This window comes from Capra hircus, chromosome 19 (assembly GCF_001704415.2).
Source record: "Capra hircus breed San Clemente chromosome 19, ASM170441v1, whole genome shotgun sequence".
Lineage (NCBI taxonomy): Eukaryota > Metazoa > Chordata > Mammalia > Artiodactyla > Bovidae > Capra > Capra hircus.
Genome location: NC_030826.1, coordinates 62,018,834 through 62,035,286, shown reverse-complemented (window position 1 = coordinate 62,035,286; position 16,453 = coordinate 62,018,834). Strand labels below are relative to the sequence as shown.

General features: G+C 52.7%; 1 protein-coding gene across 1 annotated transcript in view; it reads right to left on the bottom strand.

The window, feature by feature from the left end:
- The window catches only part of PRKCA (protein kinase C alpha), a gene marked incomplete at its 3' end in the record, with an annotated part of 279,930 nt that overhangs the window by 50,089 nt on the left and 213,388 nt on the right, over positions 1–16,453 (bottom strand). The window contains 1 exon segment of the mRNA XM_018063971.1: positions 119–230. Coding sequence (XP_017919460.1) covers positions 119–230 — 112 coding nt within the window.

Sequence of the window (16,453 nt, the reverse complement as noted above, 5' to 3'; positions counted from 1 at the left end):
TATACTTTTGTAATTGACTCCATATCTGAATGACATCTACCAATTTTCTGAAAGCTTCCTGAGCATCACAGGGCCCTGCTGGCCCCGGGGGCGCTGCAAGAACAGAAAGCATACTCACTGTCACACTTCATCCCCTGGTGGATGAGGCCGTAGAGCAGGGACCCGCAGTGGTCGCAGAAGGTGGGGCTGCCATATGTGTGGATCTTGAACTTGTGCTTGCTCCTCGGGTCCTGCAGGGAGAAGCGGCGCACAGACCGTCAGTCACGCGAGGACCGCGTCTAGGGCCAAGCCAAACCCAGGCCTGCCCCTCCCGTCCCCATGGCAACGGTCCAGGCCGCCCGCCTGGGCCCCGTCCTCTGATGTCCTGTGACGGCGGGGCTCCTGTTCTGGGCCGGGCACCAGACACCTGCACCTCGTCTCTTTCCAGGTATGACCTGCACACGTCGGGCTTTCCACCAGAACCACCGTGTCTGGAGCCAGAGCCACCAAGGGGATCGAGGCGCCCCAGGCAAGCAGAGCCGTTCAGACAACACGGCGTGCGTGTCCCCGGGACACGGACACACACACAGACACACAGACACACAGACACACACACACACACACACACACATGCTAGTGATCTTCAAAGTCTTGAGGTCTGACCAACGGCCAAAACTTTAACACTGGTTCCCATCTGAGAGCTTTCAGAAATTCACTCAGAGCGAGGCTCTGGCTCCTAACATTAAAAAAAAATTTTTTTTAAATATTCGCAACACATTTGTTGTGACGCAAGAACACCACTGATTTTATGAATAAAGCTTTACTAGAACACAGCTGCGCTCACTCCTTGACATCCTCTCTGTAGCTACAAAGGCCGAGTTAAGCAACAGAACCCTAATGACCCGCACAGGCTGAAACTCAAATTGGCCCGTACAGGACAAGCCCCCCCGTCTCTCCTTTAGGGTGGTGCCGTCTGGAGTACGGTCTCTATGTGGCGTCATCGTGACCCGAAACTTGTTAGAAACTAAATCGTGGAGCCCCTCCCCAGACCAGCTGAATTAAACTCCAGGGACAGGCGTCACCACGCCCTGCGGGTGAGCCTGAGGCCGGCAGGCACGTGACGGCGGGGAGCCCCTGCTGGAGAAGGCTTCCCCACAAATGCTGAGCCAGTGCCTGGGACATTCCAGGCGCACGTGTGTGTCTGTGCCTGAGGCAGGGCACTAGTTACTTGGAAATGTCTCTCGGGATCAGAGAAATCAACACCTTCCTCGGGGGCTTACTTTCCTGGCCAGGAGCAGCTGAGAACGTGGTCTGAAGTGGGGGCTTCACCTCTTACCAGTTCTCCCAACATCCCAGGACGCTGGACCGAATATCACGGGCACAGGCTGGCATCAGCACTAACCCAAAGTTCCCAGGACGGCCAGTACAGGCTGTGTGCCACCATGTGGAGGGCAGCGTGGAGGCCAGGGGGAAGGACAGCCCGTCGTCCCCACAGAAGGACGGTGTCAACCATCGGCGAGAGATAAATCCAGGCTGGCAGCTCCCACGCGGGCCCCGAGCCCGGGTGCACGGCGGCCCCAGGCAGCTGTCCTGCCAGCCGGCCGTCACATCAATCTCTGTTGGCGTGGCGCACGGGGACTCACTTCACTTTTCAGGGAGACCCGGGCTTCCTCCTCCAGGCTCTCACCTGGGAAGGTGCAAGGGGCGGCTGCCTTCCTGGACACGGCGGGAGGAGGCCAGGAGTCCTCACACCCTAAAATCCACGCGCAGCCAAGGACCAGGCCTGCGATGCAGGACAGTTGACAGCAACACCACCTCCTGCCTGGTGACCACCCCTGAGTGCGGGAGCTTCCTCACACCCGACGCCTCTCCTGTTGGAGCCTCTACAGGGTTCTGAACCCAGCCTCGGCACCAGCTCAGCAGCCTCGGGAAGTCATGGCGCTCATTTACGAGGCAGAAACACGCCCGTGTCCTAGACGGGGAGTGGGGCCCAGGGAGCAAATGAGGAAGGGCTTTGCAATCTGAGAGATGTCAGGACGAATGCAAGGGAGGGCGACTTCCAACCGTAACATGCTCATTGGTCATAAAAGAGACTTCCTGAAGCACAGGGCTGAATTTGCCACTGGGCCAGAACCAAGGCTGGCAGTTAAGTATTGACATTGTCTCTCGGCTTCCTGGAAACCAAAGCAAGAGGAGAAAAGAGGCAAACACAATAGGTTCTCCTGGGATGGCAAGGCCACCTGTAGGCGGAAATCTGTCTCAGCACCCTCTAAAGTCATTTCTCATCTCACATGCAGTGAACCGCCAACACACACGTGTGAGAGGGACCTGCAGGTCTTGAACAGAGCACACTTTCTGCCCTGCTCACTGGGGATGCCCACAGTTACCGACACAGAAGTGATGGGAAGTCCGGCCACGCTCGATGCCACAGACACGCGGCTCGATGCCACAGACACACGGCTCGATGCCACAGACACGCGGCTCGATGCCACAGACACGCAGCTGGTCTACACACCAAAGCGGCACTACCCCCAGGCTGGCAACATTTTTTTCATCTCACGCAATACGTGGAAATCTTACTTTTTATTTCTCCAGGCACTGGCAACCTCTCATTAAGTGGAGTGTGAAACCCGCTGTCATATGTCACAAGCCTGACATTATCTTATAATGAATGTGGGAAACGCTCCGCTCAGAGGCTCTGTCGTCTGCACCTTTGGGGGAGAAGAAACGTTTTTGACTAAACCAATTTTCATAGGCACCGACGAAGTCTAGCCTAGAAGTCTAAATCTAGACCTCTTAGGAAAAAATAACACAGGAGAATTTCAAGTTCTATGGGAAGCATCTACCAGCCTGCTTTTCCTATCTTAGTTTTATAATGTAGCGACATCATCGGAAAATTTCTCAGCATTTCTACCAGGACTTTTCAAAGTCATCACCATCACATTGTAATACATCCAAAGTAAACCTGTGGGTCTCCAGTGCACGGTATTTTGAGGCTGATGAGCCTTGCATTTCCGGGACAGCTTCTTGAATTATCTGTAAGCATCCAGAAGGCGTATTCCAGACGAGTTTTAAATTGCAGGCTTCCAGGATGGAGACTCATGTAGCAATGTGCAATGTGAAACCTCCAGAGGAGTTAGACGCCCTCCTTCCCCAGGAGGAAGGCAATCAATGATGCTTTCTGATGAAAATGTTTATATTCGAATGGACATCCCTTCAAAAGCCCTTTTAATCTTGTGAGTGAAATGATGGCAGGCTTTTGGCAGGAGGTCACCCTGGCGTGAATGCCCCACAGCTTTCTCAGAGGACGGAAGCAGCCATCACTGAGGGCTGCAGTTCCGGGTGTAGGAGCTTCTGGAAAAGACTGTTGTTCAGTGAAGCCCTGGGGTGGGCCTTGCTCAGCTGCCCAGAGCAGCGAGGCTCCTTCAAGCTGCTCCCTTTAAGCACCAGGAAGGTCCCTGCTCTCACCATCTGATGTGTTCTCATGAGTCACATTTGTGAGCCAGGCTTGGGTCTAAATGTCACCCATGCAAGCAACACCAAAAACTCTGCTCCAAGGGTGAGTCTAGCATTGTTTTTGCGATCTTAAACTTCTTGGGAAGCAGGTTTTTTGTTTCTAAAAAAACCAAAAACTCTATGACTTAAAAAATGTCTATTTAAAACTTTTTGTTAACCTGAGAGTACTATCAAAACCAGATCATCAGATGACGGTGATTTTACGTAACCAGGGTACGATTCGAACCATTACATTGGACATCGCGTGTTGGGCAAGCAAGCCTCTGACAGCCCTTCTCAGGCTCCAGGGCCAGCCTGCTCACACACCACCTGCACACAGTGGGTGTACAATAAATAGTCTTTGAGGGGAAATGAAGAAATTGATGACTGATTAGGGTGTGTGTGTGTGTGTGTGTGTGTGTGTGTGTGTGTGTCTCGGTTGTGTCTGATGCTTCGCAACCCCATGGACTGTAGCCTGCCAGACTCCACTGTCCATGACATTTTCCAGACAAGAACGCTGCACTGGGCTGCCATTTCCTTCTCCGAGCTAATCAGGATATTCCTTATCTTTCTGATGAATGATATCTAGACTTCGTGGTTTGAGGGCTTTCCCCAGTGGCTCAGACGGTAAAGAATCTGCCTGCAGTGCAGGAGACCCAGGTCTGATCCCTGGGTCGGGAAGGTGCCCTGGAGGAGGGCACGGCAACCCACTCCAGAACACTTGCCTGGAGAATCCCAGGGACAGAGGGGCCTTGGGGGCTACAATCCATGGATTGTAGAGTTGGACGTGACTGAGCGACTAACACTTTCACTTTTGTGGTTTGAATACTTGTATATTTAAAGCATCTTATTTTAATGTCAGAATTTCAAACTAAACCATCAAAGATTCTGTCGGAATTTGAAAACTATGATTAATGAATGTCTACATATGTCAGGCTTTCCTGGGATGATGGCGACGTATGAGGCTATCACAAATAAGGAGATGCTGGATATGCTATAGCTTTTAATTAAGACTTCCGTTTTGCTGGCGGCCGGAGGACCCCGTGCCGCCCAACGATCCCGTGTGGCTGCTGGACTGGAGACGCTGCAGACAAGCCCCATCATCACCGGACACACAGCAGCTCTCCCTTGAGTGGGCTCGTGAACCGGCTGAACCATTGCCAAATAAATTCAGCTGGGTCCGAGGCAATTCAGATGACGTAGAGAATGTATGAGCTCACTTCTAAAACCCGAACCTTGTAGACGGCGTTTAAAGGCTCTCTCGCTGAAGCTGGTCTGTCTCCTCGCTTCCCCAGAGGCAAGCTGCTGGTGCATCTGTCGAGGGGAGGGAGGTTTGACTGTTCTCTCTCTGAGGCTTAATTATTACCCGGTTTTCACACGGACGTCATTATGTTTTACGCTTCCCTCGGTGGCTTGCTCTTTTCCTCAGACGATACATCTTGGAGACCTGTCCACGTCGTTACAGAGACGTAACTCATGTGATTTCAGCATTCCCTAATATAAGTAAAGTATGGCTTATTTAGCCTTGCTGCTAGAGATTTATATAGTGTTTTTTTAAAGAGTCTGCCTCTTCACATTTAATGATGACGGAATCTTGCATAGCTGGGCAAAGAACCCGGAAGAATCTTTCTGCCAGCCAAGCTGAGTTTGACAAAGTGGGCCAACTGTAGATGTGAGTGTTATTCATCAGAATAAAATGGGGCTTCGAGCATGTGTGCTCACTCACGCCAGTCGTGTCTGACTCTGGGACCCCGTGGACTATACCCTCCAGGCTCCTCTGTCCGTGGGATTCTCCAGGCAAGAATACTAGAGTGGGTTGCCGTGCCCTCCTCCAGGGATCTTCCCGACCCAGGGATCGAACTCACACCTCTTACGTCTCCTGCACTGAGAGATGGGTTTACCACTAGGGCCGCCTGAGAAGCCTGGGGTTTCATTCAGATGAAAAATTAACCAGCACCAGAGATAGAAGACCCTTGGTTCTATTTCAGAGCAGGGCACGTTCAGCAAGGCTGGTGGGCCCCTCATCCTCCTACAGGACAGAGCAAGCAGTGGGGGCAAGAACGCAGCCCCCCCCCCACCATTCCTGCACTTCTGGACTGATACTCTACTCGGGAGCTCAAGGGTGTTTCTCCAAGGATATAGCATTCGTTTTCCTTTCCTAAAGTCAACCTGACTCCCTAAGGAAAAAAATCGACTGCTCTATTTGTCTGTCTTACAACCCCCGTCTCCTGTGTCTCCGGCACTGGTTGGTGGGTTCTTTACCACTCGCCACCTGGGAAGCTTCCCTCCAATGACGGTGTCCTTACAAAACTGCAGGAACAGGATCAAAGCCCAGGAGTGGGTGCCGGGACAAAGCTGCTGTGTGGATTTCACCAGTATTTACGCGGACTCACTCGCGTGTGTGCAGTTCTGTGGTGACACTCACGCTCATGATATCGAAGGACTCCAGCCCCACAAGGAAGCCCCAGCACCATCTGCCCCCAGAGGCAACCCTCCCCGACCCTAACCGCTGGCAAGCGCCCACCTGTTCTCTACGAGATAAACCTTCACAGCATTTTTGAAAGCACCAAACAATATTTGTTCTGATGAAGGATTTTGTTAGCGCCAGTGCCTCAGTCTGAGGGGGAATCAGACTAGAGCCCAAGAAGCATCTTAATTATGTGAGCCCTTGCCAGCTCTCAGCGGCTGTCTCCTGAAAAAACATTCATGGCCAAGTTTAGAGCACTGAGAACTGATCAGAGACACATGGAAACACATTTGATTCCAGAGTCTTGTTTCACTTAGCAAAGACAGAAGTGGGTTGGTGTTCGCATGAGGAGCTGCGCCCGACGCTTGAATGGGGTGGGATGCTCCTACACGCAGGACGTGGTGGAGGTAGACGACGGGTGGGGAGGGACGCCGCGTGGATTTTTGTCAGGGACTCGAAAAGGCCCAGCGTTACTTGCAGGAAGGCTGGGTTTCCGACCTCCCTTTCAGACTGGAAGATCCCCAAGCAGCTGGTATTTGTTCGACTGATGAAACACAGAGGAGGCAGAAACTGCGTCCCCGCCTCTTTCCCGTCTGCGGAGTCCAAAGGGGGCAGGCAGGGGGGAGTGTGTCCTCCCCCTGCAGCCTCGGCCTCCTCGCCCACGCTGCTCGGTGCTCCCAACAGTCACCTCCCGAGAGGCCGTCCTCTCCAAGTGACGGTCCATGCTCACTTCCTGATGTCTGGCAAGCTCTCTGCTTACAACCTTATTTTTTTCTTAATGTGCAGCTTATCATAAAATATTATTAGTCACCATTATTAATTTTCAATTGTTTATTTACATGTTCACTCATGTAAATAAAATCATTAGTTAAAATAAAATAGAAAGGAAAATTATATACTTGGGGTATGCTTCGTTCAGAAACGACAGTGTATGGATTTGCCTGTTTTCTTAAGAATCATATAAACAGACCGGTCTGTCTTTTTTAAATTTTTTTAATCCATTCCTATCAAACATTTTTCGATGTTGTAACTACAAAGCAGTCTCGTGTCACACGGCATGGTATTTCATCCTAAGGCTGCCCCATTTCTGGCGTGACCAACCCCCAATTCCTGCACATTCAGGTCACTTCCAGTCTCGCTGCTACTAACACGCTGCCACCGGCGCCTGCGAACACACGGTGCAGGAAAGCGCAGGGACACCGTCCAGTTCAGCCTCCAGATCCCTTTCCACTCCTGGAGTGGCAGGCAGATACCCCTGAGCCCCACCAGAGGGGAACAGCGTGGCATCAGGGGAGGGAGGGCAGAGGAGACCCGACGGCTGTCCCCATCGTCACTGCGGGAGCGGACGGGAAGCCTGCTGGTGCAGCTCCCACAAAGCCGCGTCTCGGAGCCGGCGGGGCCCTCGCCTTCACCATCAGCTACTCCAGAGAAGTTAAAACAGGCTTGGATTTTATTCAGCCTCAGCGACACGTGCAATTTGAACATTCCGTTCGTTCCGGAAGGCGATTTTTCTGTTTTTCTCGATCAAGCCCACGGCCTTCGACAGCCAAACCGGTACCGTTTCACAAAGAGTCTGATCGGTGCTCAGAAGACGGCATGTTCTGTGCACAGAGACATTTCTACAGGGAAGCACACCCCTCACCCCGGAGGCTCCTCATCATGGACAAGGAGGCAGGGTGTGTCCATCACCCCGGGAGGCTCCTCATCATGGACAAGGAGACGGGGTGTGTCCATCAGCCCAGGGGACCCACCGCAGCGCCCACTGAGCTAACCGCCAGCTATGTGCGAGCACTTGAAATGCAGTGACTCTACTGAGGACCTGAATTTTTGTTTATTTTAATCCGCTTAGATTTAAACAGCCACAGGGGCCAGGACTCAGAGAACACCTTCCTAGAGACGAGTTCAAGCACGCGCTCCTTTCTCCTGTGGCCCAGGCTCCCAGCCGCGTCTGGCTCTTTGTGACCCCATGGACTGCGGCACGCCAGGCCTCCCTGTCCTCCACTGTCTCCCGGAGTCTGCCCACACCCACGCCCACTGAGTGGGTGATGCCATCCAACCATCTCATCCTGTCACCACCTTCCCCTTCTGCCTTCAGTCTTTCCCAGCATCAGGGCCTTTTCCAAGGAGTCAGCTCTTTGCATCAGGCGGTCAAGATACTGGGGCATCAGCTTCAGTCCTTCCAGTGAACGTCCTTTCTCCTGCTCCTCCTCCAAAGCATCACGAGGGCAGAGTCACCAGACAGGCTGGCCTGCGACTCAGGGGCCGGACACCGCCCTTGAGCTGGCCCTTGGACACTCGCCTCACGCCCCTGCCCAAGGCCGGGCTTCCTGCCTCCATCAGGTCTCAGGGGCTTCCGCCCACAGCCACTCCGTGTTCACGCGGCCGACACACTGACCGGCTGAGCAACAACAAGCCGATGCAGTGTCGTGACTCTCATTAAGCGGATTTTTAGAGAACTTTTTCTTGACCTGGACTCTGAACTTAGTTTCAGATCTTTGCCAAGTTTTAATTCAGGGAACACAGCTGAGGATCAGCAGTTTAAAGACACACCTGGACCGCAAAGTCATCACCAAGAAAACGCCAGCTCGTGGGCCTCAAGCGCTCAGGCATTTCTTGACTTGGCTCTGTTAGGTCTGAAGACTGCAGCCACAGACTTCGCTTACTGGACGGTTCAGTTCATCTAAAGCTTCAGGGAGGAAGAAGCCACCTTTCCTGAACAGCAAGATCAGCCTGAGTTTTCCCTATGGAACTTCCAGTTCCTGGACAGACGGTTACTTCCTGCCTGGAGGTGGGACGGCAACCTCACAACCAGACGCGATGCAGCTCCTTCGAAGGCGGAGGACACTGGAAACTCTCTTACAAGGGAGGGGGTTTTCCACTGTCTCAGGAAGCCAGGCCGCAGTGAAGAGGGGCCGTCCAGAGACTGGCCAAGCGGCTCCCCAGCTTCTCCCCGTTTCATCAAGTTTTCGCGAGTCAGGGACAAGCGGGACGGGTGGTGTCTTGTCTCTCCTGCTGCCGTCTCGGGACGGGGTGACTTGGCGCTCCCGGGAGGCGGCACACTCGGCTCTGGGAGACACGAGTTCACCAGTCTGTTCTCAATGACCTCTGTGGCCACTGAAGGGAGTGTGTGACAGTCTGGCTGACTGGAAAATTTTTTTAATTACCAAAAAACAAGGCTGTTTTCTTCAATATTTTGGGCTGTCTCTAAGGAACAGCTACCCACATCAGCATGTAGCCGCCTCCCTCACTTTATAACCTCAGAATGGGCTTTAGTTCAGTCCCTCAGTCGTGTCCGACTCTTTGCGACCCCATGAATCGCAGCACGCCAGGCCTCCCTGTCCATCACCAACTCCCGGAGTTCACCCAGACTCACGTCCACCGAGTCCGTGATGCCATCCAGCCATCTCATCCTCTGTCGTCCCCTTCTCCTCCTGCCCCCATTCCCTCCCAGCATCAGAGTCTTTTCCAATGAGTCAACTCTTCGCATGAGGTGGCCAAAGTACTGGAGCTTCAGCTTTAGCATCATTCCTTCCAAAGAAATCCCAGGGCTGATCTCCTTCAGAATGGACTGGTTGGATCTCCTTGCAGTCCAAGGGACTCTCAAGAGTCTTCTTCAACACCACAGTTCAAAAGCATCAATTCTTCAGCGCTCAGCTTTCTTCACAGTCCAACTCTCACGTCCATACATGACCACAGGAAAAACCATAGCCTGGACTAGACGGACCTTTGTTGGCAAAATAATGTCTCTGCTTTTCAATCCGCTATCTAGGTTGGTTATAACTTTCCTTCCAAGGAGTAAGCGTCTTTTAATTTCATGGCTGCAGTCACCATCTGCAGTGATTTTGGAGCCCCCCCAAAATAAAAGTCTGACACTGTTTCCACTGTTTCCCCAGCTAGTAAAGTAATGCTCAAAATTCTCCAAACCAGGCTTCAGCAATACGTGAACTGTGAACTTCCAGATGTTCAAGGTGGTTTTAGAAAAGGCAGAGGAACCAGAGATCAAATTGCCAACATCCACTGGATCTTTGAAAAAGCAAGAGTTCCAGGAAAACATCTATTTCTGCTTTATTGATTATGCCAAAGCCTTTGACTGTGTGGATCACAATAAACGGTGGAAAATTCTGAGAGAGATGGGAATACCAGACCACCTGACCTGCCTCTTGAAAAACCTGTATGCAAGTCAGGAAGCAGCAGTTAGAACTGGACATGGAATAATGGACTGGTTCCAAATAGGAAAAGGAGTACATCAAGGCAATATATTGTCACCCTGCTATTTAACTTCTGTGCAGAGTACACCATGAGAAACGCTGGGCTGGAGGAAGCACAAGCTGGAATCAAGATTGCTGGGAGAAATATCAATAACCTCAGATATGCAGATGACACCATCCTTATGGCAGAAAGTGAAGAGGAGCTAAAAAGCCTCTTGATGAAAGTGAAAGAGGAGAGTGAAAAAGCTGGCCTAAAGCTCAACATTCAGAAAACGAAGATCATGGCATCTGGTCCCATCACTTCATGAGAATGGGCTTAGGAAAGGGTTGAGAAAAATCCGTATCTTACGGGCGGCTTCACTCCCGAGTTCCTTCCTTCCCTTCTCAAGGTTTCACAGGGCCTCTGAACACGTCTTAGAACCTCTGCTTGGTGAGGTTTTGCCAGGAGAGGCTGAGCAGGGGAGAGGAGGGCTGGGCTCTGCCCACGCCCGAGGCTGGAGGACCTGGCAGGCAGGCCATCCCCAGAGGGCTCTCAGTCCACAGATTAAGATAATGATGCTCATTTGAGGGCTGTGTTACACCCTGTGTCGCATATACAAACCAGCCTTAATGGGTATTTCTAAAAACTTCCCACGGGGAAAACAGGCCATGTGAAAGTGCCAGGCATTCACCTGTCCCTTCCCCCCGGGGAAAGGGAAAACTGACAGGCCTGCTTGCAGCCGCCAGCTGCCACTTGCTGGTTAGAAGCGCTGACGCTTCTCCCACACAGCTGGCGTCCTCAGACCTGCGGCCCTGGGAGGGGTGCTGCCCGCGGAGTCGAGGGCCGGTGGGCCGGGGAGCGGCGGTGACGGAGGGAGCACCGTCCGTTTCTCTGCATCACCCTGATCTGGTGTCTACAGTGCAGCCTTCGTCAGAGGCGCCCGGCTGCGGCCACCTTGGTCAGAAGCACAACGTCAGCCGTTCTGCAAAGTCACTCTCCCCACCCTCCGTCCTCCGACCGACTCAGAACACGTGTCCTGGAAAACTGCCGAGACTGGAGGGCTTTTTAAACCCATAAAGCCTTCCTTTCTCAGCCCCCGAGGGAAGGGTGTGTGATAGTGGGGGCTAACTGTGCTCCACGGGACCAGCTTCACGCATATGGCTTCCCTTCTTTGCCCATTTCTGAGGGAGAGTCTAGAAATAAGGTTTTAGAAATAAGACAGAGTCAAGATGATGGACAGGTGGACCGAAGGGGCGCAGGGAAGAGGCAGGAAGCGTCCACAGCTGCAGCGTCGGCTCTGGTCTCTCCAGCTGTGCCCTCTCTCCAGCTGTGCCCTCTCTCAGCTGTTCAGTGGGGGTGCTGACACTAGCTCAGCCCATGTCCTCGAGGGAAGCGGACACGCAGTGTCCAGAAAGTGAGCTTCCCTGGCGGCTCGATGCTAAAGAATCCACCTGGCAGTGCAGGAGACGCAGGGTCGATCCTTGGATCGCGAAGACCCCCCAGAGCCGGGAGTGGCTACCCACTCCAGTACTCTCGCCTGGAGAGGTCCATGGACAGAGGAGCCTGGCTGCAGTCGTGAGGGTTGCAAGGCTGAGTGACTAACACCTCCGCTGCACTTTTTGGAAGCTGGAGGCAGACGGCCTGTGCTGGCAGCTCCAGGCCAATCCACGCATAAGTCACCCAAATGGAGGCAACAGGCACCTTAGGGACAAACCTTGGCCTGTCCCCCAGTTCACCATCATTTCTGCTGTTCTGATCTCCGTGGTCCTGTAACCCCCCAGCCCGCCCCGGGGACATCGGCAACGCTGGTGTAAGTCAGATAATGACATGAGGCTTCTGGTGACAGATGGACCAAGCCCTTCTGAAGAACAAAGACGGGCCTCGGAGCCAGCCCAGGAGCCGGGAGAGGAACAGACCCGAGGACCAGATGCACACAGGAGGAAGCAAGCCCATACCAGGCAGGCTGACAGGCATGGGTGGGCGCGGGCTGCCCCAGGCCGCCCCCTGCCCCATCAGGCCCTGAGATGAGACGGCGCCCGGACGTCTGTGCCTCTGATCCCGGGCTCCTCGTATATTTCCTCAGGAAGAGGCCGAGGGGAACACGGTGTAATGAATTTTGTGCCACTTTTCCAGAGGCTGTGGTTTATAAATGTTCTGTGTTAATCAGAATGATAAATGAGGAAACTTAATTCAAAAAATGTTTTATATCATAAGCTGTGCAGGCCTGTGTCCCCGTCTCACTCGAGCCCCCAGCCAGCTGTAGGGAGGCTGGAAGTCCTGCTCCTGGACTGAGGCTGACTGTGGTCCTCCCTTCAAAGCCCCTGGTTACTTCCTTGGGCCCTGAGAGACCCTTCACAACCCCCCAACCCCCGCCCTGCTCCTGCCTAAACTACCAGCCACTTGGCTCTTCTCCAGATCGATCTCTCTGGAATACAAGCTTATATCACTCGTTGTTGTTGTTGGTGTTCACTCGCTAAGTCACGTCCGACTCTTTGTGACCCCATGGACTGCAGCATGCCAGGCTTCCCTGCCCCCCACTATCTCCCGGAGCTTGCTCAAATTCATGTCCATTGAGTCAATGATGCCATCCAACCATCTCATCCTCTGCTGTCCCCTTCTCCTGCCTTCAATTTTCCCCAGCATCAGGGTTTTACCACAGTTGCAACTAATTAGTTAATTAACTGTGTGACGATGGCTCAGAGCAAACGTGTCTTTATCGTGCAACCTCTAGCCAGTGGTCTCCATCAACGTGGGGACGGGCTCTGGTGGCTGCGGGCAGAGGCGCTGTGCGTGCGGCGGCTCCGGTCCAGCCTGGGTGTGAGCCACGGAGGTGGACGGAAGCGGCCGCTGTGCCTTATTCACAGGCGGCTCTATACTTAAGCATGGGCTGTTTGAAAAACCATATGCAAGGCTGTTGTTCTAAAGCAGGATGTTTATACCTGGAAACAGGGCTCCACACGTGGCTCACTTCCCAGATCAGACCCTCTGACCCCAGTGCCCTGGAGACCATAATCCCATGATTACAGACACCAGACAATGCCGGTTACCAGCTGAACACCAGCTTCTTCCCACCTTGGTCACAGAGTCCCCATTTTAGCTGGGCACACTGAGATCCATACTGAAGGAAACATTTTTCCAGCATTAGTGTGGTCATGAGACAAATTAGATACAGGCAAAGGGTTACATGGACTTCCTGAAGAGCTGCTTAAAGAGAGGTGCCCTTTTTGCCCTCTGGGTGGCATGGAACACCAACCCGAGGGCTGGAGCTTCAGCAGCCATTCTGGGGCCGAGGGGACTATGCAAGCAGCCATGGGCTTGGACGGCATAGCAGAGAGACCTTGTTCTGTAGAAATGCTCCATAAACCCTGCCTACCCCCTCTGTATTCGGTTCACGTGGGAAGGAAACAAGTGCTCTTATTTAATCAGCTGTACACAGCTGCACACAATTCTTAACGGTACACCCATGAATAACAACATCTGTACGCAGAGACAGGACGTCTGCTGAACATCTGCCCCTAAAGCCTCTCTGGCAATAGTGACAAAAGGAGCATGCACACGCCTCCAAAAAAGCCAGAGAAGGAAAAGCCCAGTAAAAGGAAGCGACGCTGCAGGGCCCTTCATATGTGACAGCCGCAGAGCTTCTCAGCCACTGCGACAGCAGCTCAGTCGGTACAGGACCTGCCTGCCACGCAGGAGACCCCGGGTCGACTCCTGGGTTGGGAAGGTCCGCTGGAGAAGGGATAGGCTACCCAGGCCACTGCTCTTGGCCTCCCTGGTGGCTCAGCCGGTAAAGGATCCCTGGGTTGGGAAGATCCCCTGGAGGGTGGCATGACAACCCACTCCAGTATTCTGGCTGCAAAGAGTCAGACACGACTGAGCAACTTTCACTTCACAATGTTGCACAAGGTAACTATGAATCACTGCTTCCTTTTTACAGACGAGGAAACGGAGGTTCAAGTAGCTTAAGACTGTGCCAAACCAGCCCTTAAATGGCCAAGTAAGAGCTAGTATGTGGCATGAGATAGACATAGATATGGTAACAAGTAAGACATGGTAACATTTTTAAGATCCTGCCAACAAATTTAGTAAATGGAAATTATATGAGAAGCTGGAATAAAAAGAAGGTGCTGGTAAGGAATCTGCCTGCAATGCAGGAGACCTGGATTCAATCCCTGGGTTGGGAAGATCCCCTGGAGAAGGAAAAGTCTACCCTTTCCAGTATTCTGGCCTGGAGAATTCCATGGACTATACAGTCCATGGGGTCACAAAGAGTCGGACACGACTGAGCGAGTCTCACTTCACGTGAACTAATTAAATGAGGTAACACAGGTGAAGGTGCCTGCGAAGCAGTGAAGACCCTAAGACACCAGCTCCCATCTGGATTTCTCAAAAGCTCTTCTTGAAATGCACAGACACATACCACCACCGCCACCCCAACTTCTAAGAGATATCTTCAGTTCAGTTCAGTTCAGTTCAGTCGCTCAGTTGTGTCTGACTCTTTGCGACCCCATGAATCGCAGCACGCCAGGCCTCCCTGTCCATCACCAACTCCCGGAGTTCACCCAGACTCACGTCCCTTGAGTCAGCAATGCCATCCAGCCATCTAATCCTTGGTCGTCCCCTTCTCCTCCTGCCCCCAATCCCTCCCAGCATCACAGTCTTTTCCAATGAGTCAACTCTTCGCATGAGGTGGCAAAGGTACTGGAGTTTCAGCTTTAGCATCATTCCTTCCAAAGAAATCCCAGGGTTGATCTCCTTCAGAATGGACTGGTTGGATCTCCTTGCCGTCCAAGGGACTCTCAAGAGTCTTCTCCAGCACCACAGTTCAAACGCATCAATTCTTCGGCACCCAGCCTTCTTCACAGTCCAACTCTCACATCCATACGTGACCACTGGAAAAACCATAGCCTTGACTAGATGGACCTTTGTTGGCAAAGTAATGTCTCTGCTTTTCAATATGCTATCTTAGAAATATCTAAAATATGTCTTATCAGATTATTTTGTTTGGGGGGTAACATACATGGAAACCTGCAATCAGTTAAAGAGTCGTACCTAAATAACGAAGTGGCTAGGTTTGTATTCTAGGTTGAATATAGCAACCCAATGACATTCTACCCAGATCCTCAGAGTGAGACCTGATTTGGAAACTGGGTGTTTGCTGATGTCATTGGTTAAGGTGAGGTCGCCCTGGGTTAGGGTAGGACCTACGTCCAGTGACTGGTGTCCTTATAAGAAGAGGAGAGACAGGCAGGCACACACGGTCAGGAGGCAGCCACACGAGGATGGAGACAAGAGACGGGGTGCAGGCGGGGGGCAGCTACATGCTGAGGATGGCCGGGGTGCTCGGAAACTGGACGGACGAGGGAGAGCCTTCACTGGGAGCACGGCTCTGCCACCTTCGACGTGGACTTCCAACCTCGGGACCCTGAGAGCACACCTAGGTCATTTTAAGCTACCGGTTTGTGGTAACCCGCCACAGCACCCCCAGGAAATGGGGGGCCTGCACACAGATTCAGAGCACCGGGGAGCACCGAGCAACAAGAGGAAGATGCGGAGGCCACGGCGGCGGAAGAAAAACAGCTCTCCTCCCTCCTCGCCCTCTCTCCCCCTCCTCCCCTCTCCTGCTCCCTCCCTCTCTCTCTCCCCCCTTTCCTATCTCTCCTCCACTTCCCCCTCCCTCCCCCTTCCTCTCCCCCTCCCTCCCTCTCTCTCTCCCTCTCCCCCTACCTGCCTCTCTCCCCTCTCTCTGCCCCCTCCTCTCCCCCTCCCCCTCCCTCTCTCCCCCTCTCTCTCCCCCTCCCTCCCTCCCTCTCTCCCCCCTTCCCTATCTCTCCTCCACTTCCCCTCCCTCCCCCTCCCTCTCCCCCTCCCTCCCTCTCTCTCCCCCTCTCCCCCTCCCTCCCTCTCTCCCTCTCCCCCTCCCTCCCTCTCTCTCTCCCTCTCCCCCTACCTGCCTCTCTCTCTCCTGTAGACTGCTATGCAGCTGACCTTTAGTTCTGCCCCTGACCAACGGACTCAACTCTAGAGAGTACACCAGATTTCAGGACACTGGCTGAGAACTCCAGGGACCAAGGCTGAATTTCATCTGTTACTGAGGTGAGAAAATGCATACATCAAATATACTAACAAACAGCCACTAATTAGATTTTGGGACAAGATTTGATTTTATCCTGGAACTATAAGCAATCCTTGTACACAATTGAAACTTATGTATATTTGCCTAATTCTAAACTTCATGCGCTATTCTTCTGAAATTAACATAATCAAGTTTAGGATAGTTATGTTCAAAATACCAAATGAATAAACATGACTTCATACATCCTC